The sequence below is a fragment of the Triturus cristatus genome, chromosome 2_2, assembly GCF_964204655.1.
Source record: "Triturus cristatus chromosome 2_2, aTriCri1.1, whole genome shotgun sequence".
Classification (NCBI taxonomy): domain Eukaryota; kingdom Metazoa; phylum Chordata; class Amphibia; order Caudata; family Salamandridae; genus Triturus; species Triturus cristatus.
The window spans coordinates 57,078,090-57,100,469 of record NC_140582.1 but is presented as its reverse complement, the minus strand read 5'-3'; the positions used below and the strand labels follow the sequence as shown (position 1 = coordinate 57,100,469).

At 44.4% G+C, this 22,380-nt stretch overlaps 1 protein-coding gene across 1 annotated transcript in view; it reads right to left on the bottom strand.

The window, feature by feature from the left end:
* SCARB2 (scavenger receptor class B member 2) overlaps positions 1–22,380 on the bottom strand; it is a 504,993-nt gene that overhangs the window by 272,434 nt on the left and 210,179 nt on the right. Inside the window, exon 3 of the mRNA XM_085640974.1 lies at positions 17,310–17,457. Coding sequence (XP_085497100.1) covers positions 17,310–17,457 — 148 coding nt within the window. The remainder of the gene's footprint in view (positions 1–17,309; positions 17,458–22,380) is intronic.

Genomic DNA, 22,380 nt, shown 5'->3' with positions numbered 1-22,380 from the left:
TTCTTCTACAGGGTCTGTGTGTAAGTTCACCCCGTGGTATTCTGCTGCTTTGTGTATGAGATGAGTGAATCCTATAGTGTCCTTCGGAGGGGATGGTCTAGATGGGTAGATGTCATCCTGTGGTGTGTCTGGGACATCTGGTGTGTCATAATCCTCCCATGGGTCTTTTGGGGTACCAGGAGTACTAGGTTCCCCTAAAGGTTGATCATCCCCTTTGTTTTCCGAGGTGTCATCATCATCCTGCAGTGGAGGAGATGGTGAGGCCAGTGAATATGGGATAGGGAGTGGTGTGGAGGAGGAGGTGGAGAAGGAATTATTAAAGGAAAAGTTGCAATGTCTCTCTTCTTTAAAGGAAGAGGAGCTGGTACAGGTTTGCCCATTTTTCTTTTCTTGGAAGGACTAAGTATAAGTTGACCTGTGTTGGGGTCTTTTTGAAGAGTTTTTTGGGTTGGATCAGGTCGAAAAAGCTCCTCCTCTGGAGTGTGTTGTTTCGGTGCTGATTTTTTCGGGTCCGACTGTTTGTGTGGCAGAGGTTTTGGAGTCGTTTTGTGCTCCTTAGGTCTGGAATCTGGAGTTTTCTTGGGTTCCGGTAGGGTCTTCTGCACCGGTTGTTTGTTCGGTTCCAATGTTTTTTTCAGGTCCGTAGCTTAAGCGCCAGTGTTCTTCGGAACCGGTTGTTTGGTCGGTTCCGAGGGTTTTTTGGGCTCCAAAGGCTGAGCGCCCGAGGTCTTTGGAACCAGGTGTTTACTTGATTCCTACGATTTTTTCGGAGACGGGACGCCAGTACCAATGGATTTCGGCACCAAAGGCGTCGATGTGGAGTTAGGCGTTGGTGTGGAGGAAGGCAGTGGTTTCTTTTTGGTGACGGGGATGGAGTTTCAGCACCAACGGCAGGCTGGCTCGATCCCGAATGGCCTGAAGGCTTGTGTATCGACTTCTTTGCCGAGCCCGAAGGCGGGGCGTGAGAAGTTTTGTCCCGGTGTGCACCTAGGCCAGAAGGTGAAGGTGTGACCGCAGCCTTTTTGGGAATGGGTGGTGGGGAGGGGTCGACGTTAGTACTTACGAACCGCTGCCCCGGAGTGATGTCTTCGACGTCGGGGTCGTTGGCTTCGGAGGCGCTGATGTAGCCCTCTTGGATCTGCTCCTCCTCCTGTACGTTGATGCCTTCCTGGAAGATGTCATCTGGGATCGATTTCGATAATCGAGACTTGGTTCTTCGAGCTCGACGATCTCCAATTGTCTTCTTGGAGCGGAAAGAGGCACAAGCTAGAAAGTCTTTGGCCTCATGCTCGGGTGAAAGGTAGAGGTTACACACCTCGTGAAGATCGGCGTGTGGAAACTTGGATCCACATTTAGGACACTTTTTGAAGGCAGTCCTTTCCATGAGCCAAAGGCCTAATGGCGCAGGTAGGCCCGAAGGCCTGCGTCGACGACCGGAATTGAAGAGTTCAAGTTTGAAGAGATGCGCGTCAAATGGAAACGCCATCGAAACAATACCGAAGATTGGGTGAAGGATTTTGCGTCGAAATGTAGATCGGTAATGACACCGAACTGGAGCGCGATGAACACATCCGAGCCCGATGGCGGAAAAAAACAATCTGAAGATGGAGTCGATGCCCATGCGCACTATTGTCCAAAGGAGGAGTCACCTATCTCGTCACTTCCAAAGACTTCTTCCAAGACAACAACAAAGTGCAAACATCCAGGCCCAACACCAGATGGCGATCTATGCACAGTGTGTGATCTGCAGCTCATACGCGTCGAACACGTAATTATCTTTCTAACTTGCACTGTAAGCATCTTTAACGTTCCAAATTTGCATAATGATCTTTACCCGAGTTATTATACTACTTTTCATGTTTTCCAAAATGACCATTCATAATTAACAAAGTTTAGTACACTCTCGACTCAGGTATTTATCGAAAATATTGCATACAATCATGCCCTCACCCAGTCAAAGATGTTTTTAACAGCTGAGCCCAGTTGACCTGCAAGTAAGCCATAGGCCAAAATGCAGGGAAGGAAAGGAGCCCCTGTGGATCCTGGTTGGGCAGTTGGATGCTAGGATGACTTGGGTGCACTTCGCCTCCACCTGCCTGGCTTCTGGTGCATGTGCAACTTCTCCTCCCTGGGTAGCTGCATCCCCTGTAAGAGATGTGTCAGAGGTTGGCCTGGCAATAGGACTCATTATATTCCCTCTGGCTCGCTGAAGTGGCTGTGCTATGGTGTGAAGAAAAGATGCTCCTAATGTCACTGACAAGGGTTGACGCAGTCTGGCAGGCCCAGTCATTTATGCTGCTGGCCTCAATAGCACAGTTGTTGGTGGATGCTATGCTCCCAGTTATGCTGTTGCATGGACTAGTCATTGGCTAACCTCTATTATGGACTCGTGGTTTACAGACTATCACAGAGCAGGAGAGAGTGTTTTAAACCTGTGCTCTTCCAACATGGGCACAGTGCTTGGTCAGAAGTGTTGGGAGCGCAAAGATGGAAGTATGGCAAATAGGACTTTTCCTGGAGCCGGGCACTTACCCATGGAATGGCCCTGCATGGCCTCCATGAGAAGTGGGAGCACCTACCAACTGGCAGCTCTCACCAGCCAATGAACAGCTGTACTTCTGCCTGTGACAGACAGCTGTGATCTCGTCATTGAGGTTTTTTTTAAGACATGTCTCACAGCAGCCGGTGCTCCTGTGCAATATGTACAAAAATCACGGGGAAAGGGAGGGGGGGAAGGAAGCATATGCCTTCACTTTAAAAAGTGAACAGAGCCCTTAACTCCTATTTACATCAATGAATCCATGTTGTTACAGTCCGGCAGTTTGAACGATCAAAGCACATTTCTTAACAATGTATTTAAACATGGATCCGGAAAGGTAGAAAGGTAGCCTCTTTGGAGTGATTATGCAAAGATCTGCAAAAACGTTTCGGCTGAATTCATAACTATTTTGTGAACACCTAAATTATAGAAGGGCTCACCAAAAATGTATTTGCAAGTGTAGATCCCAAGGCTTGAGTTCCAGAATCACGACCAGCTGAAATGTGCCCCCTGCGAAAGACTGGCCAAGTAAAGAAATTATGCCAGCATTGCGGAATGGCGTAATCACACACATAGCATGTGATGCAGGCTTCTGGGCGGCTCTGGTTGGCCATGCCAGCTAAAGTGGGTCATCATCCGCACACTGATAAATGAAGGGGTGTTCAAGTAGCTCTAGCAGATAGGGTGAGGGCAGCAGACCGGGACAGAGTACTTCCATATTTCATGGGGGTGTGTGGTTTCTCCATGGAAAATTATTTCCCGCTGGAGATATAAAATAAAAGTTAAAAGCATAAATAAACATTTTTCCTGATGGGCAGATTGCAGTGTGCACATTTCAGGTCACAGCATATGCAACTGGCATACATTTTCCTCGGTGCTACCAGACTCCTTTGGCGAATCCCACCTGATCGATTTGCTCGAACCCCAGGAACAAGTAGAGCTTAAAACATCTTGCATTGGCGTGCAGCGCCATCTACTGTTCAAAGTAAAGCAAACAAATGGAACAAAAACAACCATGGGAAAGAAGAATGAATACATTGTTATTTTCCGTGGAGGCGTTTTTTTGTTACACATGTTGCACAGAAGCACGAGCTGCTGTGCAACATATTTTAAGGTCAAGAATAAAATCGCTATAATGCAGTCAGCGCTGACCGCGTTTTACCACTTTTATTAATCCCATGTTACATAGCAGCCCGTGCTACTGTGCAATATGTTGAAAAAAAGCAGGAGGGAAGCAGAAATAATGGACAGCAGGAGTAGGGTGCAAGGGGAAAGCAAAACGAGGAAGTAAGGGGAAAGCAAAATGGGGGAGGAAGGAGGGTGCACCAGACAGGGGCGGAGAGAGCTGAGGGGGGGTGGGGGGGGTGAAGGGAGAGGAAATAGTACCTCAATCACAAGGAGAGCAGAAGACCGGCACTAATTAAGTTGAATCAATCTGTGCTTGGTCCATGCTCCACAAAGAGGAACAGAAGCGGTTCACATTTATGGCTTGCAGGAATTCACAGAGTTTACAGAAGCAGGCCAGGAAACCATACCCACAGCAAACGTATATGAATTTCAAGTTGGAATGAGAACATTTACACATGTACATTTGTTCATGCGAAAAACTGCAAAACAAATTTACTTCTGCCTCGGCCTTGTCTCCACTAGGATGAACACGAACTCCCTGAAATTAAATGTTGACAAGACCGAGGTGATGGTCCTGGATAAGAATCCACAGCTTTGAGACCCTCAACACTGGCCTGCCACGCTAGGTACGCCACCTGCTCCCACCAACAAAGTGAAGGGCCGGGGCTGCTGGCTCTACTCCACCCTGTCTATGAAACCACAGGCGGCCAAAACAACCTCTACATGCTTTGCTACCATAAAATGGCTTCAGAGGATCCTATGGAAGATTCCTTTTTTTGCTCAAAGAACAATCATCCAGGCCATGATATTGTCAAGACCTGATTATGGTAACATCCTGCACATGGGGGCAGGCAAGACAGTGATAAGACGCCTTCAGATGATTCACAACTTTGCCGCCAGGCTCCTGTCCTGCCTCCCCAAACATTCCTCCACATCTGGCCTTCTTCACCTACTTCATTGGCTCCCAGTGCAGAAGCAAATACATTTTAAAGCACTGTGCTTTACGTACAAAATTCGCTCCTGCTCGAGACCTTGTATCTGCAAAACTTGATGATTCCTTATCTTTCCTCTCGTACCCTACGCTCAAGTAGCCATCTTCTCTTTTCAGTCCCTAGAGCAGGGGTCTCCAACCGGTCGATCGCGAGCTACCGGTAGCTCGCCGAGGCCCCGTGAGTAGCTCGCGATAGCATTTTAATTTTTTAGCCCTTCATAGTCTTTATAATGTTTTGGGCCTTTTTTTAAGAGCCGTTGCCCGCCCTCACCTCAACCAGGTGCTCTGATAGGCCTAAGAGCTTTGCTGGGGCGGGGTGGAGTGAGCTGAAGAGGATGACGTTGTTTGTATCATCCTAGCGTCGCCCATCTGCTCCCCCTACCTTCAAGAGCCTGGCACCGCGCTTTTCATTGTGCGCAACGTGTTCACTACTGGAACGAAGCTGCTCCCACTCCCTTCAGGAGCGCTGCACAGCGCTTACATCCTGCACGACGTGCACACTGCAGGTGCGGAGCAGCAGGGCCGAAAAGCTTGTTGGCGTGCAAGTGGCGTGGCACAGGCAGTATTGAATTGCTTCTGCCGTATCAGTGCCCGCGCCACTTGCCTTTTCCAGTCCGACTCCGAGTCTTTCTCTAGGTAAGCCTGGCCTGATCTAGTTGCTGTGCCCTGGCCACTGATTTAATTGTTAGCCCCTGCCCTAGCCTTTCCAAGCCCCTGGCGCCAAAAACATTCTTGCCCAGAGTCAGTCAATAAAGAGAAGAGGGCATGCCGTGGGGAGGGTGAGGAGGCGGAGAAGAGATCAATAATGCACTCGTAATTTATATATAGGAAAAAAAATATCGTGACAGGTATGGAACTGAACGTTTTAAAGATGCTGTCTTGCTTAATTTAGATTGGATAAAAATCTCGTAATTTATATATAGGAAAACAAATATCGTGACGGGTATGGAACTGAACGTTTTAAAGATGCTGTCTTGCTTAATTTTTTAAGATCGAAAAAAATCTATTTGAATTTTTCTTTGAATTGACGCGTTCTCACATTAGAAAGTTCATGCCTCCTCTCTTGTAATTTTTTTTTACATGTAGTAGTGATGTAGAACCGCCACAAAATCGTGGTGATTGTGTGGTGGTTCCGCATCACTACTTGCATGTAAAAAAATATTTCGAGTTTGGAACTCTGCTCCCCCACCTCTGTAAACTCAAGAAGATGGAGCACAATATTCCAAAGACGTTTTTTCATTTTACTTCAGAAGGTGCGTTAATCCCTTTGTCACTGGCCTTTCTAATGGCAAAAAAGGGCATGGGTTTGGTAACTTCTAATCTACCTTGAACATGGGTGTCCACACCTGCTCCTCAAACCCTGGATCCATGGCACATTTTCAGGACAGTGATTGAATTTGTATTTTGATTCATGGTATGTTTCACCTGTTGCTATTCCTAACACCCAGCATACTGGACCTCATGAACTCATACGACGCCCCTTCCCTAAAAAATATGTATGACATCCCACTGACATCCTCTCAGTCCCTTCTTAAGAGTTAGCTTTTATGCCTGTTGGCAAGGCAATATTGATGAACATGGTAACCAAAAGAGTTCAGTTATATTTGTTCAGCATATTCATCAGCAATGAATTTGCAGTACACATCTGGTGTCCTTAAAACAAAATCTGTCACATATGCTCTGCTGTTAAAGAACATGCTAATAATGTATTCAAAATAAGAATATCGTATTTCCGCTGTGCAGTGTCAAGTCTGTTGAATGCTCTGCTGCTTTGGAACAACTGTTTATGGCAAATGCCTTCTTATGTTTCCTACCTTCACAAAGGAGTCAGTTAAAAAAATGTTTTTACTTAATGCAAAGAATTCATATTAAGCTAAGTCAAAGGCTCCCGGTGGGGTGGTATTCTGCTGTTAACATCTGCTTGTGACAACAGGTGTTACAGTCGATCGGCTATCCTTCTATGTTTATGATCAGCCTGGTTGTCATCCAGACATCCTTTCATTTTCAATTTCTGGTCTGATTATCAAATCTAATCTATATATATATGTATTGAGCAATGAGGAGGCAGGCATGCCACTCTGCACACGAGGTGCTGGCTTCTGAAACAGGCAGACATGATGGTTGAACATTTGAAGTGCAGCAGAGAGCGGAAGCTCTGTATGTGAGGTGAAGGGACAGATAAACAGGAGTATAAGTGAGGTGTAGGGAACACACTGATACTGCGAATGTTGGGCACGGGGGGTCACTCAAGAAGCTGCACTTTTGAGGGGCTGGCTGGCACACATGAAGATGTGCATGTGAGGTGCAAGAAACAAGCAAATATGACACTGTGCATGTGAGGTGCAGGGAACAAATTTACATGACAGTGAATGTGAGGTGCAGGTACAGAGGCTGTACATGAGAAAAGCAGAGAGGCATACATGAGGCTGTGCATTTGAAGTACAAGGACAAGCTGGTATGATGCTTTGCGTGTGAAGAGCAGGGAGCAAATAGATGACTGCATGTAAAATACGGGTAACAAACTTATGACATTGCATGTGAGATGCAGGGAGCAGGCACTCACAAGGCTGTGTATGTGAAGTACATGGAAACCCCCGTTTTTCTGCTGTTCAATAAGTGCTGTGCTCCAAGGTATTGTTTTTGAGAGCACATTAAACTCAATATGGGAATACTGAGACACCTTCAGTACCAGCCTCCATCTTCCTATTGCTAGGGATCAGAACCCCATACTCAGCTGCCCAGTCTAGTCAGGACGCAGCTTCTGTTCCATTTATACCAGCATTCAGGTGTTTTCCTTTCCCTTCCAACACTCTCTGCTTTGTTTGTAGCTCAACTAGAGAGTGCCCTTCAGAGACCGTATCATCATGGCATGTACCGCTTGAATGTGAGGGTGACTTGTGATGTTTTAGTAATCAAAGATGGAATGAGTACTATGGAATCATTGAAATAAAGCAGACTTTTTTAAGCGTTTAATGTGCCCTAGAGTAAAATTTGAAACATGAGAATATATTCTAGGGAACTTTAAGTATTTTGCTCAAACCACAGTATGGGCTCCAAAGAAATTAGACTTAAAGTCAATGAAACTGGGTGTGGGGGGCGTACCTCGAAAAAATGTGCGTGATGCTTCGCCTTTAGTAGCTCACGACGATTTTCACTGATCAGAAGTAGCTCTCACTACAGAAGAGGTTGGAGACCCCTGCCCTAGAGTTAAACGCACTTGGATGGGCAGCCGCTCCTTCCTTGGACCCAGGCTATGTAACTCCCTCCACGAGCCTCTAAGAGACTCAGCCTCTCTATCTGTCTTCTGCAAGGACCTAAAGACCTGGTTCTTTTAGCTTTCCGAGTTGAGCCACCTGTTCTCAAAGCGCCTGGAAACACTGGGGTAGCTATGCGCTATACAAGAACTAAAAAAAATTATACATTTTGTTGTGCTTTGCTAGTGGGAATATATTTTCTCAATGGATACACTTGATTTCCTACACCCCACCATATGTTTTGGAGGGAATGGTCCCTTCCTTTCATGGAAATCATTTTATTCCTGCAATAGTAACAATTACATTTCCAAGACTTTCTAGGGTGGCACTTAATTGACTCGGAGTTGGTGAAGGCCCTTAAATATGTAGGTTTGGTGTTGTGCACAAACTCACAGGGAATTCCAGTCATTAAGTACCACTTCCCAGCTGCTTCCAGCCCCTATGAGTAGATTTGCTCTCAGGAAAGTCTTCATGTGAGTAAATGCTTTTATTAGTGTAAAAAATGGCTTTTGCGCGATTTAGGCGCGCTTGCATATATAAATAGTTTTGAGAATCAGGCCCATAAAATTTGGACTCAGTTAGGACCTCCTGTGGTATTCATCTAATTGTAAAATGAATATCTCAGTCACCTAGGACTAGGTGTATATATTCACAATTATGGCTAACAGGGGATCTGAGGAGCAGAGAGATGATGCGACCTCCCAAAGAATTACACAATGCACGCAAGAGGAGAAGAACAGACTGTGAGTGGCCGCACTGAGTCTCGGATGGATACACAGGCACTGGACTCCAAATATAGTCCGGGTTCGTTTACACTAACATTAGGGAAACTGAGTGAATACTTGAAAGTAAATTTGCCAAAGCACTTCACAAGATGATTCTTCAAAAACCAAAGCAAGAAAGAGAGTAATAGTAGTGTTAGAACAATGTCCAAGACTGAACTCTGATGTAATCAGAACTCTTATATAATAATAAAAGCAGTCATATTCACAACCCTGCTGTGATCAAAACGCTGCTCTCAACAGCGGTTATTCATAAACCTGGCTTTTGAATATTGAACCATCTGACATAAAGAGAACGCTGCTGCGTTCTACGTTTGCTCAAATCAGAAATGTGTCATTATCAGAGACATGCTAGCATCCAAACCCTTGCATAACACAACACGAACCCTGGCATCACCAGAGAGGATATTTTCAGAGCTCTGATGCGATAATGCTGGCATAATTGGTAATCTTACTGCATAGCATCAAATAGTATAAGTGGATTTTTATACAGGGTATGTAGATTTATAAAGCATTCCGTCCTTTGGACAAGTAGATATTATATGGAATGTCATACATCTGGATCTGAACATTTTTGTGGGTAGACCAATGCGCTGGAGAGGTAAAGGCTGAGCATAAACACCAGGTCCATATTGTGTCTGGCTATGAGTATTGGGCGCCTCGATTTCTGGCTGGAGCAAGGGGCAACTATGGTTCCAAAACAGTTGGTTGCCAATTTAGATTTCTTTCCATCAGCCCTTAAATTTAAATTCCCCATGATAACAATTTTCTTGGCCAGGTTCTGCAAGTGGAGGGTCATTACAAGTAATTCATACAAGAATATTGTATGGTGACCTGGAATAGGAAAACGTATATGAAATTCTGTAAATTAAGGGGCTGAATTATGGCTCCAATGATCGTGGAAATTTGATTGCTGGTCATCCTAAAATAGAAAGTAGTCAGCCACATCAGGGAAATGCAGCCGCGGTCTGAGCAGGAAGGAATGTTGGGGCGGTGAGGCTCAGGCGACATATTTCGACATACGACCACAAGGCAAAAATGAATTATTTATTCCATTTTCCCTCGCGGTCATATGTTGAAGTCCCCCCCTGCCCCCCCCCGCCCCACCTCCCCACTGCTCTTACCTGCACGAGCCGCGGCTGGAGAAATGTGCATAACATTGGAAATGTTGTCAAGTGCAATGTCTGTGGTAGAGAGGGCAGACAATGCAATGCTTTGTGCTATTAAAAATGCATTCTGATGTTAACCCTCTTAGTGCTAAGAATAGATAACTTACACCAGCAGAATGTCCTCTGTATTGGTGAAGACGGGAAACAGCCATCACATCGCATGCGAATACAACGCAGTCGTTACAACGACTGCGTTGTTACATCACAGTACCATTACAACGACTTGCTGTAGGGGGCGCTCTAAACTAAGGAATAGTATAATTTACTATTCCAACACCTTCCCTACTATTGCACACACTGGAGTTGGAATAGTAAATTATACTATTCCTAAATCCAGCGCGCCCCCCCTACAGCAAGTCATTGAAACAAATTGCTTTGTAATGGTACTGCGATGTAACAAAATTGCATGCGTTGTAAACGCATGTGATGTAAACAGCTATATTTGTGAGGACAAGACCTAAATGTCCCTCCTGCGGGAGAGTGGATAAACGCAGGGAAATAATGAAATGCTTGCACCAGGGGCCTCCAGGATTCATCTTATACCCTGAGGTCTGTAGCTGAAGCGCTCTCAATAATCACCACATGGGCTGACACGGCCGGTCAGTGACCCCTGCTCACCTCAGGTAAAGCGGAAAATGCCTCCACTGACAGCAAAAGACACGATCATAGAAACAGCAGCTCTGGGAGCTAGAACGTTTCTCTCTGGACCCCAGTTTGCATGGTAGAAGCACTGCTGGAAAGGGAGACTCTCCACTTTCTCATTATGCCTCTCTTCCATTGACTCCTGAACTGGGATCGTGATGGGAAAGAAATCCCTGACAAGCAATTCCTCCATTGATTGGGTCACTAGCGATGAAATGGCGAACGACCCTCCCTATTCCTTCCACCTCCGCCCAGGGTGCAGAAAGGTTGTCAGGCAGCCATGGAAGGGATAAAGAGAAATATATTGTTGCACTGAAAATACAGCTATGGGAGGTGAAAAATGTCATTGGCAAAGGAAGACCATCAGCTGTCTAAAAGTGCCGCTTCCTAAATGATTCCTGCCTGACTAGTCCAGCAAGATGATGATAACTGAGCAAGTATCTTTTCGGAGAGAATTCACCCTCCTGAAAGGAAATCTGCTTGTGATTGTCTCTCTGCAACAGTCCCAGCACAGGATGTCTGTTAAAAGTGGCATATTTGGAGAGGAGATACAGATGAGGTATTTTAACTCTCAGTCTAAGGTGTGAGGGCATCAGTAATGCCCTTGATGTGAGGGATAGTTTTTTGTGGAGTAAGACACAATAAGTGGGGAGTCATGCTTCCTGGAAAAAGGTGCAGTTTTTCTAGCCATAAACTGCTTCAATATACGGAGCATTTTGGATGCATGGTTTGTCAGTGAGAGTGGACAAGTGATATGTCTGTAGTTTGGGGCCCCACTGTTGCTCAGAACTCAAGAAAATCGACCGACCTGATACCATTTTAAACGAGAGACCAGGGAGACTCTAAAGAGGTGTCTCTTACGTGAATTGTGCAGGCTCTCCTTTCTTACACATAATGCCAATTAAATGTCAAGTACTAGGGAAAGGCAAGATTTCCAAACATTTAAAAAAAACAGCAAAAGCGTGACTTTACTGACAATGGCAAATATTCCTACCAACTTGCATTCTCACACTCCCCTGGAAAAACACATCCCCGACATGCTTACCACTCGAATGCGGAACGATACAATACCTTGGATTTTCCAGAAACCTTTTGGCTACAATAATCACTATAAATTATCAAACCAGGTTTTTTAGACACATTGAGATATCTACGAACCCACACAATTTTGAAATGTAGTGACCAAGGGAATCCAGGGTGGTGTACACTGTGGATTACTGAAATGACATTATGCAAACCAAAAATCTGTGCAACTTGAGGGATGCCTGTAGTTATATGCCTCAGTCTGCCTACATCAAGGCAATTAGCTCTTTTTAAATCTAGAGAGCTTGGGTGACCCAGGGGACATCTTGTTACTCACTTAACTGCTTGCCTCAGCGCCCCCTTGCTTACAGGGCTTCCATCTACCTGGCGGGACTGGAGTTCCAGAACGCTGATTGCCCCTGTTCTTTGTGGCGCTGAATATCAGTGAAGGGGACCTCAAGTCCCAGGGAGTAGTGCACTATCCGCAGCTGCCGCTAGTGAGGGGGAGGCATTTGCCATCGCGCATAAAGCGCTGCCTCTTCCCCGCGGCGCTGGACATCTTGTTACTCACTTAACTTCTTGCCTCAGCGCCCCCTTGCTTACGGGGCTTCCATCTACCTGGCGGAACCGGAGTTCCAGAACGCTGACTGCCCCTGTTCTTTGCGGCGCTGAACATCGGTGAAGGGGAGGCATTTGCCATTGCGCATAAAGCGCTGCCTCTCCCCTGCGGCGCGGGACGCGCGTGACCTGCGCGAAGCCTGGGCCAAGGGCGGGCCTGTCCTTTCCTGTCATCGCTAGGAAGAGGCAGGGCAAGGCCACCCCTCTTTCGCTTGCTACACAGAGTCGGACTGCTACGAGGACCCAATACTGGCTAAAGAGGTACTGTTTGCTTGTCTTCCCTACATGTATGTAGTGGAAATCCGATAATTGTTTGCAGTCCAGCTGAGTAAATTTGTGAAGCTTTCTTGAGAACTACAACTATTCCACAGACATGGGGAAAAGAAAGACTATGGAAGGCGGGGGAGTTGGTGGGGGGAAGGTGGCATGGTTGGCAGATCCCGCAAAGGGAAAAAGGCTAGGAAGGCAACTAAGCACCCTGGCAGTAATTGTGTACTGGATCGTATAGATACATTGATTGAGGAATGTGAGGATTTACTAGTAGGTGAGCCAAATCTGCATCTGGATATGGATAAATCCCCGATCAGTACAGTACATCCTACTAGGGGAAGCCCAAAAAATCGCTCTGTTCCCCCTGCTATGTTTCTTAAGCATAAAAAAGGTTCAAAAGTCATTAGGGAAGAGAGCCATGCGAATCTAGCGAGGATGGCAGAATCTGTTGTTAGCACCCCAAGTCCCACCGAAATGGACGATAGTCATTCTCACATTTTTTATCCCATTGTAGACTGCACAAACAGATATGCTACATTGTTAAAACTTCAGGGGGAGGGAAGTACCCAGCTACCTGAATTACCTCTAGATAGTACTATAGAGCCGGTTGTAAATCATATACCGGTTACGCAGGATGTGATCCTTGTGGTCCACTCACTTCGGGCCGAAATAGGGATCATGAGGGTAATGATCGAGAATCTAACAACTATGGTTAGGCTTCTGTCACAAGAAGGGTCTTCATGCATAGATTGTGCAATTCATAGCGCTATCAATCCTCCTCCACCCAGCCAACCCATTGTTCATGGAAAATCGTCTGCCCCTCAAAATAGCGATGCACAGAGTTAAGGCACCCCCTTGTTTAGTGAGGTGGTTAAGCAGAAAATGTATTCATAAGTGATCCCTATTGCAAATAATGCACCTCCTAACATTATAAATACTCCTGGGTCTCGAAGTACAGATACATTAGGAAGGCATCCATTGCATGGTAGGAGAATCTGGAATTGCACATCAAAAAACAAGCAATATAGTACCCAAGAAGGGAGGGGGGACCAGAATATTGTCAAAACACAAAACACTCATAGACTATATATGGTGAATGTTCCGAAGCTGGTTCCCAACAAAATAGATAGTGTAGATTCGCTAACCAACAAGGGGTAGTCGTTCTGTAATTAGGGAAGACATCACTAAGGCGCATAGGCTTACCCCCCCACTAATCCTTTAGACTGTATTGAGCTAACTTTTCAGAGGGAGTAGTTGGCCGCAAATCTATTAGCACTCAAATTCAAAACTTGTTCCCCTGCTTTTTTATCTATTCAGTTTAGGCAGTTCCCGCCAGTTAGCCAGCCATCATGAGCAACCGGGTGCTGGTCGGATGGGAAGTTCTACATTAGAATGCAATGATTGACTGACAGGCGATCCTGAATTCCATTCTGGTAGTACTGATGACCTAATAATCTCCAGGGGTAGCTACCCATTAATGACTCCCAATTGTATAGACAATAACGGGCATACAAAGCCCACAAAAATATTATTCTCTTCTCCATCCCAAATAGCGTGCCAGCATGAGTCTAGCAGTATTCCCCTAGCGAACCCAAAGGAACCATCATATACTTGTCATACTTCTAAAAGGGGCACAATGATATCATGGAACATCGCAGGAATTAGTTCCAAACTTACGTCTCCGGAATGGCTTGCTTTTATTGATGGTTTTGACATTTGCTGTTTTCAAGAAACGTGGATCTTGACACCACAACACTTTGAAGGTTTCTTAAATTACCATGTTCCAGCAGTGAAAGGAGTAAAAGGTCGGCCCTCTGGTGGCCTTACTATATGGGTCTGCCAAGAATTAGGCATGAACATCAAGGAACTTCCATCTAAGAGTAATAATATTTAAGTGCTAAGATTAAACATGGGCCCTCTAGAGAATGTTGCTATCTATAATATTTATGTGAGGGGAACAAGAGGGGGTAAGTCTCAAGTTTTAGCTGCATTGGACAACCTCCTTGATCTATACTCAATGGATAGCAATATTATTATTGCAGGCGATTTTAATTCATCCTTCGAGCCACTTGCTACTGAAGAATGGCATCTCATGGAAGAAGAAGACGCCCAGTGGGGAATTCCTAAATTGGAACTTGTACCAATAAAGAAATGGACAGATGTGGTTATTCAGATTAATTCTATCTGTCTAGAGAAGGGGCTAAGGGCATTAAATGTTAGGACCCCACAAGATAGAGTGGGGGCGAATACATTTAATAATGGACTCAGCAAAAGCAGGATAGATTACATACTTATGAGTTTGAAATTCTGGTATACCATTGTTGACATAGATGTAAGGGATCGTCTCGAAAGTGATCAAAACCTCCTGTGTGTAGCCTTAAGGTGGTGCTTACACAACCAATTGCCCTGTAGGGAGGTCGAACTGCATTCCCATGATGTAGCCCCCACTAACGACATGAGACGGCTTAAATGGTCAAGAATAGCTGAACATTCTGTGTCCTTGGATAATATCTCCAAGGATGTTGATAGTGCTTTACAAGAGTTAGAAAACATCCTCTCTATTAGTGTGGAATTGGAGCTTGTTATGCAGTCTCATGATAGATTTTTCTCGCATTTGAGAACTTATTTTGTTAAACACTGTAAGCCCAAAAAAATAATAGACCAGAATTTTTGCCGTTGATACAATAAGGAATGCAGGCAGGCAAGAGTTTTCCTCTGGAATGCAATTAGAGGTGGTGAGCCTGCCACGGTACGCGCAGCTAGGCAAGCATACAAGAGTTCCGTGAATAAAGCTAAATGCTCCTGGGATGAGAAAAGATGTCAGGACCTCAAAGAGGCTAGCCCCAAGAACAATATCAAATTATTCTGGAAGATCATAAAGTGGGACTGAGGGGGTAACCAGAACATCCACAAAATTATGTCACACAGGAAGACTGGGTCAAACATTTTAAACCACAATACGCCCATAGTCCAATTGAGCGAAATATGGAAGGCCCCAGCCATGTGTTTTATGTAGAAGAGGTTTTTAACATTAATGATGTTATGGTAGCCCTTGAAGCAGTGGTTGGTGACAGCGCACCTGGCCCAGATGGCGTACCTGCTGATGTGTTTTTACATGATAAAATAAGATGGGGCAGGTATAGCGTGTTGTTGGCTAACGCAGTTGCTAAAGGTGCCCCCATACCGGACTCCTAAAAAGGAGCTGAAATAATCCCCGTATACAAAAAAGGAGAAAAATCATTGCCAGGGAATTATCTACCTATCAGCTTGATAGATTCGTTGCAAAAGATTCTGGGGAGGCTGCCCCTTAACAAGATCCAGGATTGGATAGAAGAACATAGCATATTGTCCCCCTTGCAGGCTGGTTTTCGGGCAAATACCAACACCATCGACCAGGTCTTTCGTTTTGTTTTACTACACTGGAAGACAGTGGTCCTGGGTAAAGGCAGCTTATACGCTGCCTTTGTGGAATTAAAATCAGCGTCCAATCTTGTTCCCCGTTCCAGCTTGTGGGTGACGCTGCAGGATTTGGGGTTGCCCATTAAACTCCTTACGCTTGTAATGAGATTGCACGAGGGTTCCCAAGGTATAGTGACCAGCCCTTTTCCAGTAGAGCGAGGGGTTCGCCAGGGTTGTGTCATGGCACCCACCTTATTCTCTTTGTTTATCAAAGGAATAGTTGATTGCATGACACTCGTGAATACTGATGCCCCGATTTTAGCAGGAGTAAAAATTCCTATTTTAATTTTCGCGGACGACACATTGATAATTTCAAAGACACCAAGTGGGCTCCAGCGAGCCCTGTTAGTTTTCGAAGAGTTTTGCTCTGCTTGTGGTCTTGAAGTCAATGTGTCGAAAACGAAATTTATAATTTTTAACCCACATAGAGTTTTTAAAGTTGGTATTTTAATGAATAACCGACCATTGGAACAAGTTAGAGCGTTCATGTATTTGGGGGTAAATATTCAGTGATTTAAAGTGTAACCAGCAAATTGACATGGCTACACTTAAGCACCGACAACTGTCGTGAGCGTTACGCCTGGAGCACAAAAAGTCTCTTACGAAACTAATTGGACCGGTGCTCCAAGTATATGATATGAACGTGGTCAGCTCAGCTCTTTATGGTGTAGAACTATGGGGGTTTGAGAACACGTCTAAACTTAGTGCATCAAAAAACAGGTTCCTACGTGGTATCACCAATCTCCTCCAAAGTACGCCATTGTGTCCTTTATTTTACGATCTTGGTAGGAAATCTTTATCTGACATTGCAAAACTACCTCCAGTGTTATATTGTCGCAGGTTGTGGACAACACCAGAATTGGCACAATATGCTGTGGGCTTCATGGACGTAATAAAATCTGACAACTTTCATAAAATTAGCTGGCTATGCGGAATTAGAGATGTCCTAGTAGGAATTGGCATGACAATGCTATGGAAGGATCCTACCACTGCTTGTTTTCCCTTAAAAAAGATTCTAAAAGAAATGTATTGGGAGATGGTTGCATATAACACTCTGAGATCTAGCGAATCATCCTCATTGACAGGAATCTTCTTGGAATTTAAACACATTCCGAGTTTAGAACCATATTGGGACACTGTAACCAAACCACTCGAAAGGAAACTGTATTTTCAGTTGAGGAATACCCCCATCCTTTCAAACGAGATATATGTGGTGTAATTCTTCGCTATGTTAGAAACTGCACTGTGGTTCAATCACAAAAAGCTAAAGATATGTAGCTGTCTTCCCAAAAGAAAAGCTGGACACAATGGATTGACTCCACTGCAGATGATGTAAATTGCATCAAATAATCATTAGAAGGCATTGTTGTAATTTGATATCAAACCAAAGCTTCAATAGCGACAGTGCTTCACACTATGACAACACATTCTTACCATTGCAGGTATGTTAACAGTTCTGATCATGTCAACGTGTGGGTCCCCAATGGACTTTTCAGGAACAAAGATGTACGACTTTGTAGTAACAGCAAATATTTTTGTGCCATTGTCCAAAAACGCGACCTCTTCCCTTGGTCTGTACTCCCTAAGAAAAGAAGAGGAGCCAAACATTATAATAATACTGACTTCAGAAATATATGTCTACATAATTCTTAAAAATGACTGACACAAAGCACTTTGTCTTCGTTTGATAGGTCTCTTAAATTTTCACCTTACACACACACAAGAAAAAAAATTGTGCTCATTGCATGCATCTACTTCAAGCGTTCCAAATGGAACACTAGACAAAGAGGTCCCTGTCAACAAATTACACAAATTATACATGAGACCTACTAACAGTTAGGGTGGGCCAAACCTTGGGCCAAAACAGTAACCAAGATGAATCTGCCCTGTTAGTTTAGTCTGCCTCCTGAGCACAATTTGTTTTAGAAGAGTGCCAGAAATCGGCCCATTTGTGGACTAGTGTCCGACCCCGTTCAGTGGCCACAAGGAAAGCATGATCTACTGAGTCTCAAATGTGGGGTTGAGATCGTTTGCCTCTGATGTACTTGACCCTCAGTGGTAACAATGGCAAGCAATCACAGGTTTCTCAGGGAGGTAAGGGAGACTTGTGCAAGCTCAGTACTTAAACACACATTAGTATATTAAATGAATGCCCAACCTAGTGCTTGACTTTAAAGAAGACAATTACTTTAATGGAACCTGGAACTAAATACTAAACATAGGGAAATGTGGAAAAAGTAATTTAAGGTCCAGGTGCTAGAGCAGGATGACGCCTCATTCTGCGTCTGAACTTGCCCCCACCCCACTCCTTCTCTCCCACCCCCATTGTTTAGGCGGTTCGCTCCCTGGGTTTGGTTTTATTGTGATTAGTCTCAGGTGCAGATTACCCCAGTGCTCTTTTGTTAGCGTCTTGTTAACTCATTTCACTTGTTCTCACTCAACTGTACTCTTTCAGTCCCTAAACAGGTCAATGCTTCTCAAGTGGCTGCCTGGCTCTTTGAATAATTTCCTGCTCAGCCTCTTCCCGGCTAAGTGCGAGCCTAGAGTTCCTCTCGTCTTCTTCAGTTTCCTGGATGCAAGCAGCAGTGGAAGCATACAAGTCAACAAGTCAGAACGTTGTGAGAGCTCAATTCTCCAAGGCGAGACACACACAAGTGGCATCTGCTTGATGCCACTACGGACAAGGACAGATGTTCGGTGGAGTGCTGAATGTTCTCAGTGCTTGTCCTGCAAATGCTTGGTGAAGCCTCACTTGAGATGTTCAGGTCCAGATAGGCTTAGACATGCATGGGTGGGCTCAGCAGACGGTGAGGTCTTGCACAAACCTCGCATGCTGGATGGAGGACCATGACTTCTGGCACACCAATATCTCAAGTTGCACAGCAGCTCTGGGTCATGCAGCAACTGGGTGCATGTACAGTGGCTTTGGGTCACACTGCGGTTTCACAATAAGGGCACAGTGGATCAGGTCACACAGCAACTATGCAGATTGGGTTAAGTATCTCAGAGAACACTGCAACTTCACCGATTAGGCACAGCAGCTCAGATTACGCTGCTGTTTTACTTATTTTGCACAGCTGTTTGGGTCAAGTAGCAGCTTCACATAGTGGGCATATTGGCTCTAGTCATGCTTCAGCTTCAAGATTCCCACCAGGAATCACACTTGAGAGTAAGGGGCCTCCCAACAGCAGTGCATATACATTGCTCTCTACAGCAGTCTAAGTTTGCATACCCAACTCACTAGTGTCATGCTCCACCTCGGTTCTCCTTAACAGTCAAACCTCCTGCATGGTTGGCAGGCTGCTTCCCTCTCTCAGCAAGCAATTTGGATTCTAGGTGCCTCAGGACAGGTAATCCAAGTCAAAGAAGAAGGGAGGTGCACTTTTAGAAATGGTTTGAGTGGTTCTCCTTTATAGTGTCCAATCCAGACAGCTCTCCAGACAAGGATTTTGTGTAGAGTGATGTGCCTCACAGCATGGTAGTCTCTAGTCTGGAGCGGCACAACGTTGTGTGAGCTTTCTGCACCTGGCTGTCGTCAGCCACACTTAAGAGTGATCAGAAAGAAGACTAAAGGCTGACCTCACCCAAGGGGTCCCTTTCACCATGATCAACAAACACTGCTGTCCCATCCTTCATCCCCATCATCTGTCAAATTGGAGTTCTTCAAAAACATTAATTAGAACCTACTCTCAGTAACAGGCCTAATTGAATTTTTAAAGGAGCCTTGTGTCCTCTTGCAGTACACTTCCACTGTCTGATAAAGAAACATTCTCTCCATCTTGTGAACAATTCTGGGTAGTGGGGGGTCCGAAATGGATCCCACAAGTCTCCATTACTCTGGTTCACTCATACAAACCATGCATGTAAAACACACTCACGACCTAAGTTAGAACATACAGTTCGATTTTTACATGAGTACCCACTCCAGTGACACTGAAAAATGTTTGGTTTCAACTATGGATTCAGGAAACATTATATGCTGCCACCACATCTCTATGTACAAAACCCATTACAGGGACAGTAGTTCAATGTCTGTACAACGAGGGCACACTTGGTGTGATCCTGCAGGGCACAGACTTGTTGAGTACCCTCTCATGTCAAAGAACAGGCTAAGGTCTCTGCGCACAAGCTAGATTAGTGAGGTTACGGAGATAATGAAAAAACAGGATACCAGATAGATGCTGTTGGCCACTTAGGGCAGGAGAATACAACTATATACCATGCAGAGGACATTCCCATCCCAACAACTATAAAAAAGGGGGAGTCATGTGCCAAACACAAAACTTCAAGTGTTTGAAATGCCATTACCCAATAGGTGCAGTCAGCTAATTTGCATTTTGATTTGGTGCCAAGTAGCCAGTTAAAATAGGGTAAAGAGAAGGACTTACTCATAAATTGAATGGCTGCTAATCACAGCAGCTGTAACAGAATGCTGTTTCAGCAATGTGAATAGCCATATTTTAGCATATCACAACTGGTCTCTGGTTTTAGAGCATTAAGATTGGTTGCTACCAGCTAAACGGAATAGCAGTGTCCCAACCCGCCACTCACATGTACATGATGCGTTGGGCAGGCTGGTAATGTTGCAGCAGCTCTTTGCTTGGTAAGGTACATTAATTGGGCAATGACAACATCAATTAAGTACAGTGCTTAGAAACTGCAGAACTGTGAGAACAATTTAATCGGGTTGGACTATAAATAGAGTAGTATGGGGGGGAGGGTTGAAACTGAGATGCCCTTTTGAACCAGATGTGAAGACGATAGCACAGAGTACCACAATGGTAAGAAGACGCTAGGCTAAATATTTTCTAAAGCACTCCCCAGAGGGACGGTTAGAATTTTGAATTGTACCTTGGCAAGAGAGACCCTGTAAAAAGAACAATTGATGGACAGAGTGCAGAACAATAGTATGCATTCCCCCAAGTACAGAGATCTGGGCCTAAATCCATCTTTTTTTCCCCATGCTATTCCAGTTTGAGCCCAGGCATGTGCATATCAGTCTTGATCCTGCGCCCAATGGGAACAGTTCAGCCCGAACTGCCAGGCCAGGTCCTCCCTGGACTGGAAACAAGCATCCCAGGACCGGTTTTGGGGTTTCACCCCTCATAAGCCAGAATAGCTCGACTCTGGTGGCATGGAGAGCACAGGAACCACGTCTGGGCATACCCGTCCTACTTGGGGTGAATAATGCAAAAAGAACAATTGATGGACAGAATGCAGAACAATGTCATACATTCACCCCAGTCCAGAAATCTGGGCCTAAATCCACAGTTGTTTTGCTCCCCATGCCATTCTAGTTTAAACCCTGTCCCTGGCCACGAGCTCCTTAAAGAGGGTGGGATGTTTGTCATTGGCGTAGGACGAACTGCATAATCCTGCAAATATCTAAGACAGGGTTGATAACATACTTGTGGAAAGTCGGGCATTGCATAGCACTGTTGTTCTCTTTGGTCACAACATGCTTGAGAAGACAGACAGGGTGATTCATGTCTTTAACTAAATATCCCAGCGTTAACCACAAGAGTTAACTGACTCAGCCATCAAGAAAAATGGATCACAACAGAAGTTGTGGTAATTCTCAGTTCCGACTGCGGTTAGCAAAAACAATACTGAAACGATTAGAATTCTGTATCTCCCCTTCCATATATATAGAGCAGGCTCAGATGAAGCGCATAGTATATTTAAAAAAATTCAAGAACTAGGTTTTAATTTTTACTAGGTTCTTAGAGAAACCACAAACCATTTCTCATTTCATTTGCAGATCTGTATCAAGGGGAATACAGTAATACCACATACCATACATTTCATTGAGATGAGCAACTGCCGCAATAGATATGTGAATAAATAAAGTTAAACAATTTCACCACAGGTGAGAATCCATATTAGAGATTAAAAAGGTATCAAAAATATAAGCGAACACGCATTTTAATTGAAATTGTGTAAGATAAGTCGACTCCACTTGATACTTTCTCTAAAATTAATTATTAAACTCTTTAAAAAAATGGTAATGGACAATGGGGGTGCTGGTTAAAATATTTTGCCTAAAATATGTTAGTAGGGGTCTACCATTATTAAATTACCTAATAACAAAATATAGTATCTGTAGAATGACCAACGATTCACTTAAACTCCCCCTCATTTTTTCATTCGCTCTAGACAGTATTGAGATCACAGAGTATTTTAAATGAATACGATTGAGAAGATAAGCTCGAGGATGAAATGACAAGTTGAGTGACTCAATAGGTCAATATATATCTTATTCAAACTTGTAGAATATCTGTGAAATAAAGACGTAGACTTTGAAAATTAGCTTAGCAAAAGTGATGAACAATATAGATAACAAAGTAAAGGGACATAATGTTTTTCAACCAAATGTGGGTTGTAAGGTTCCCGTTATATGATCTGTACCTAAAGAATTTTTCCTGCTTCTGGGGAAAAGGTAAAATTTTAGTGCATTTTGTATGTATGATGATCTTAAGGTTCCTTGTATAAAGAATGTCTTTGC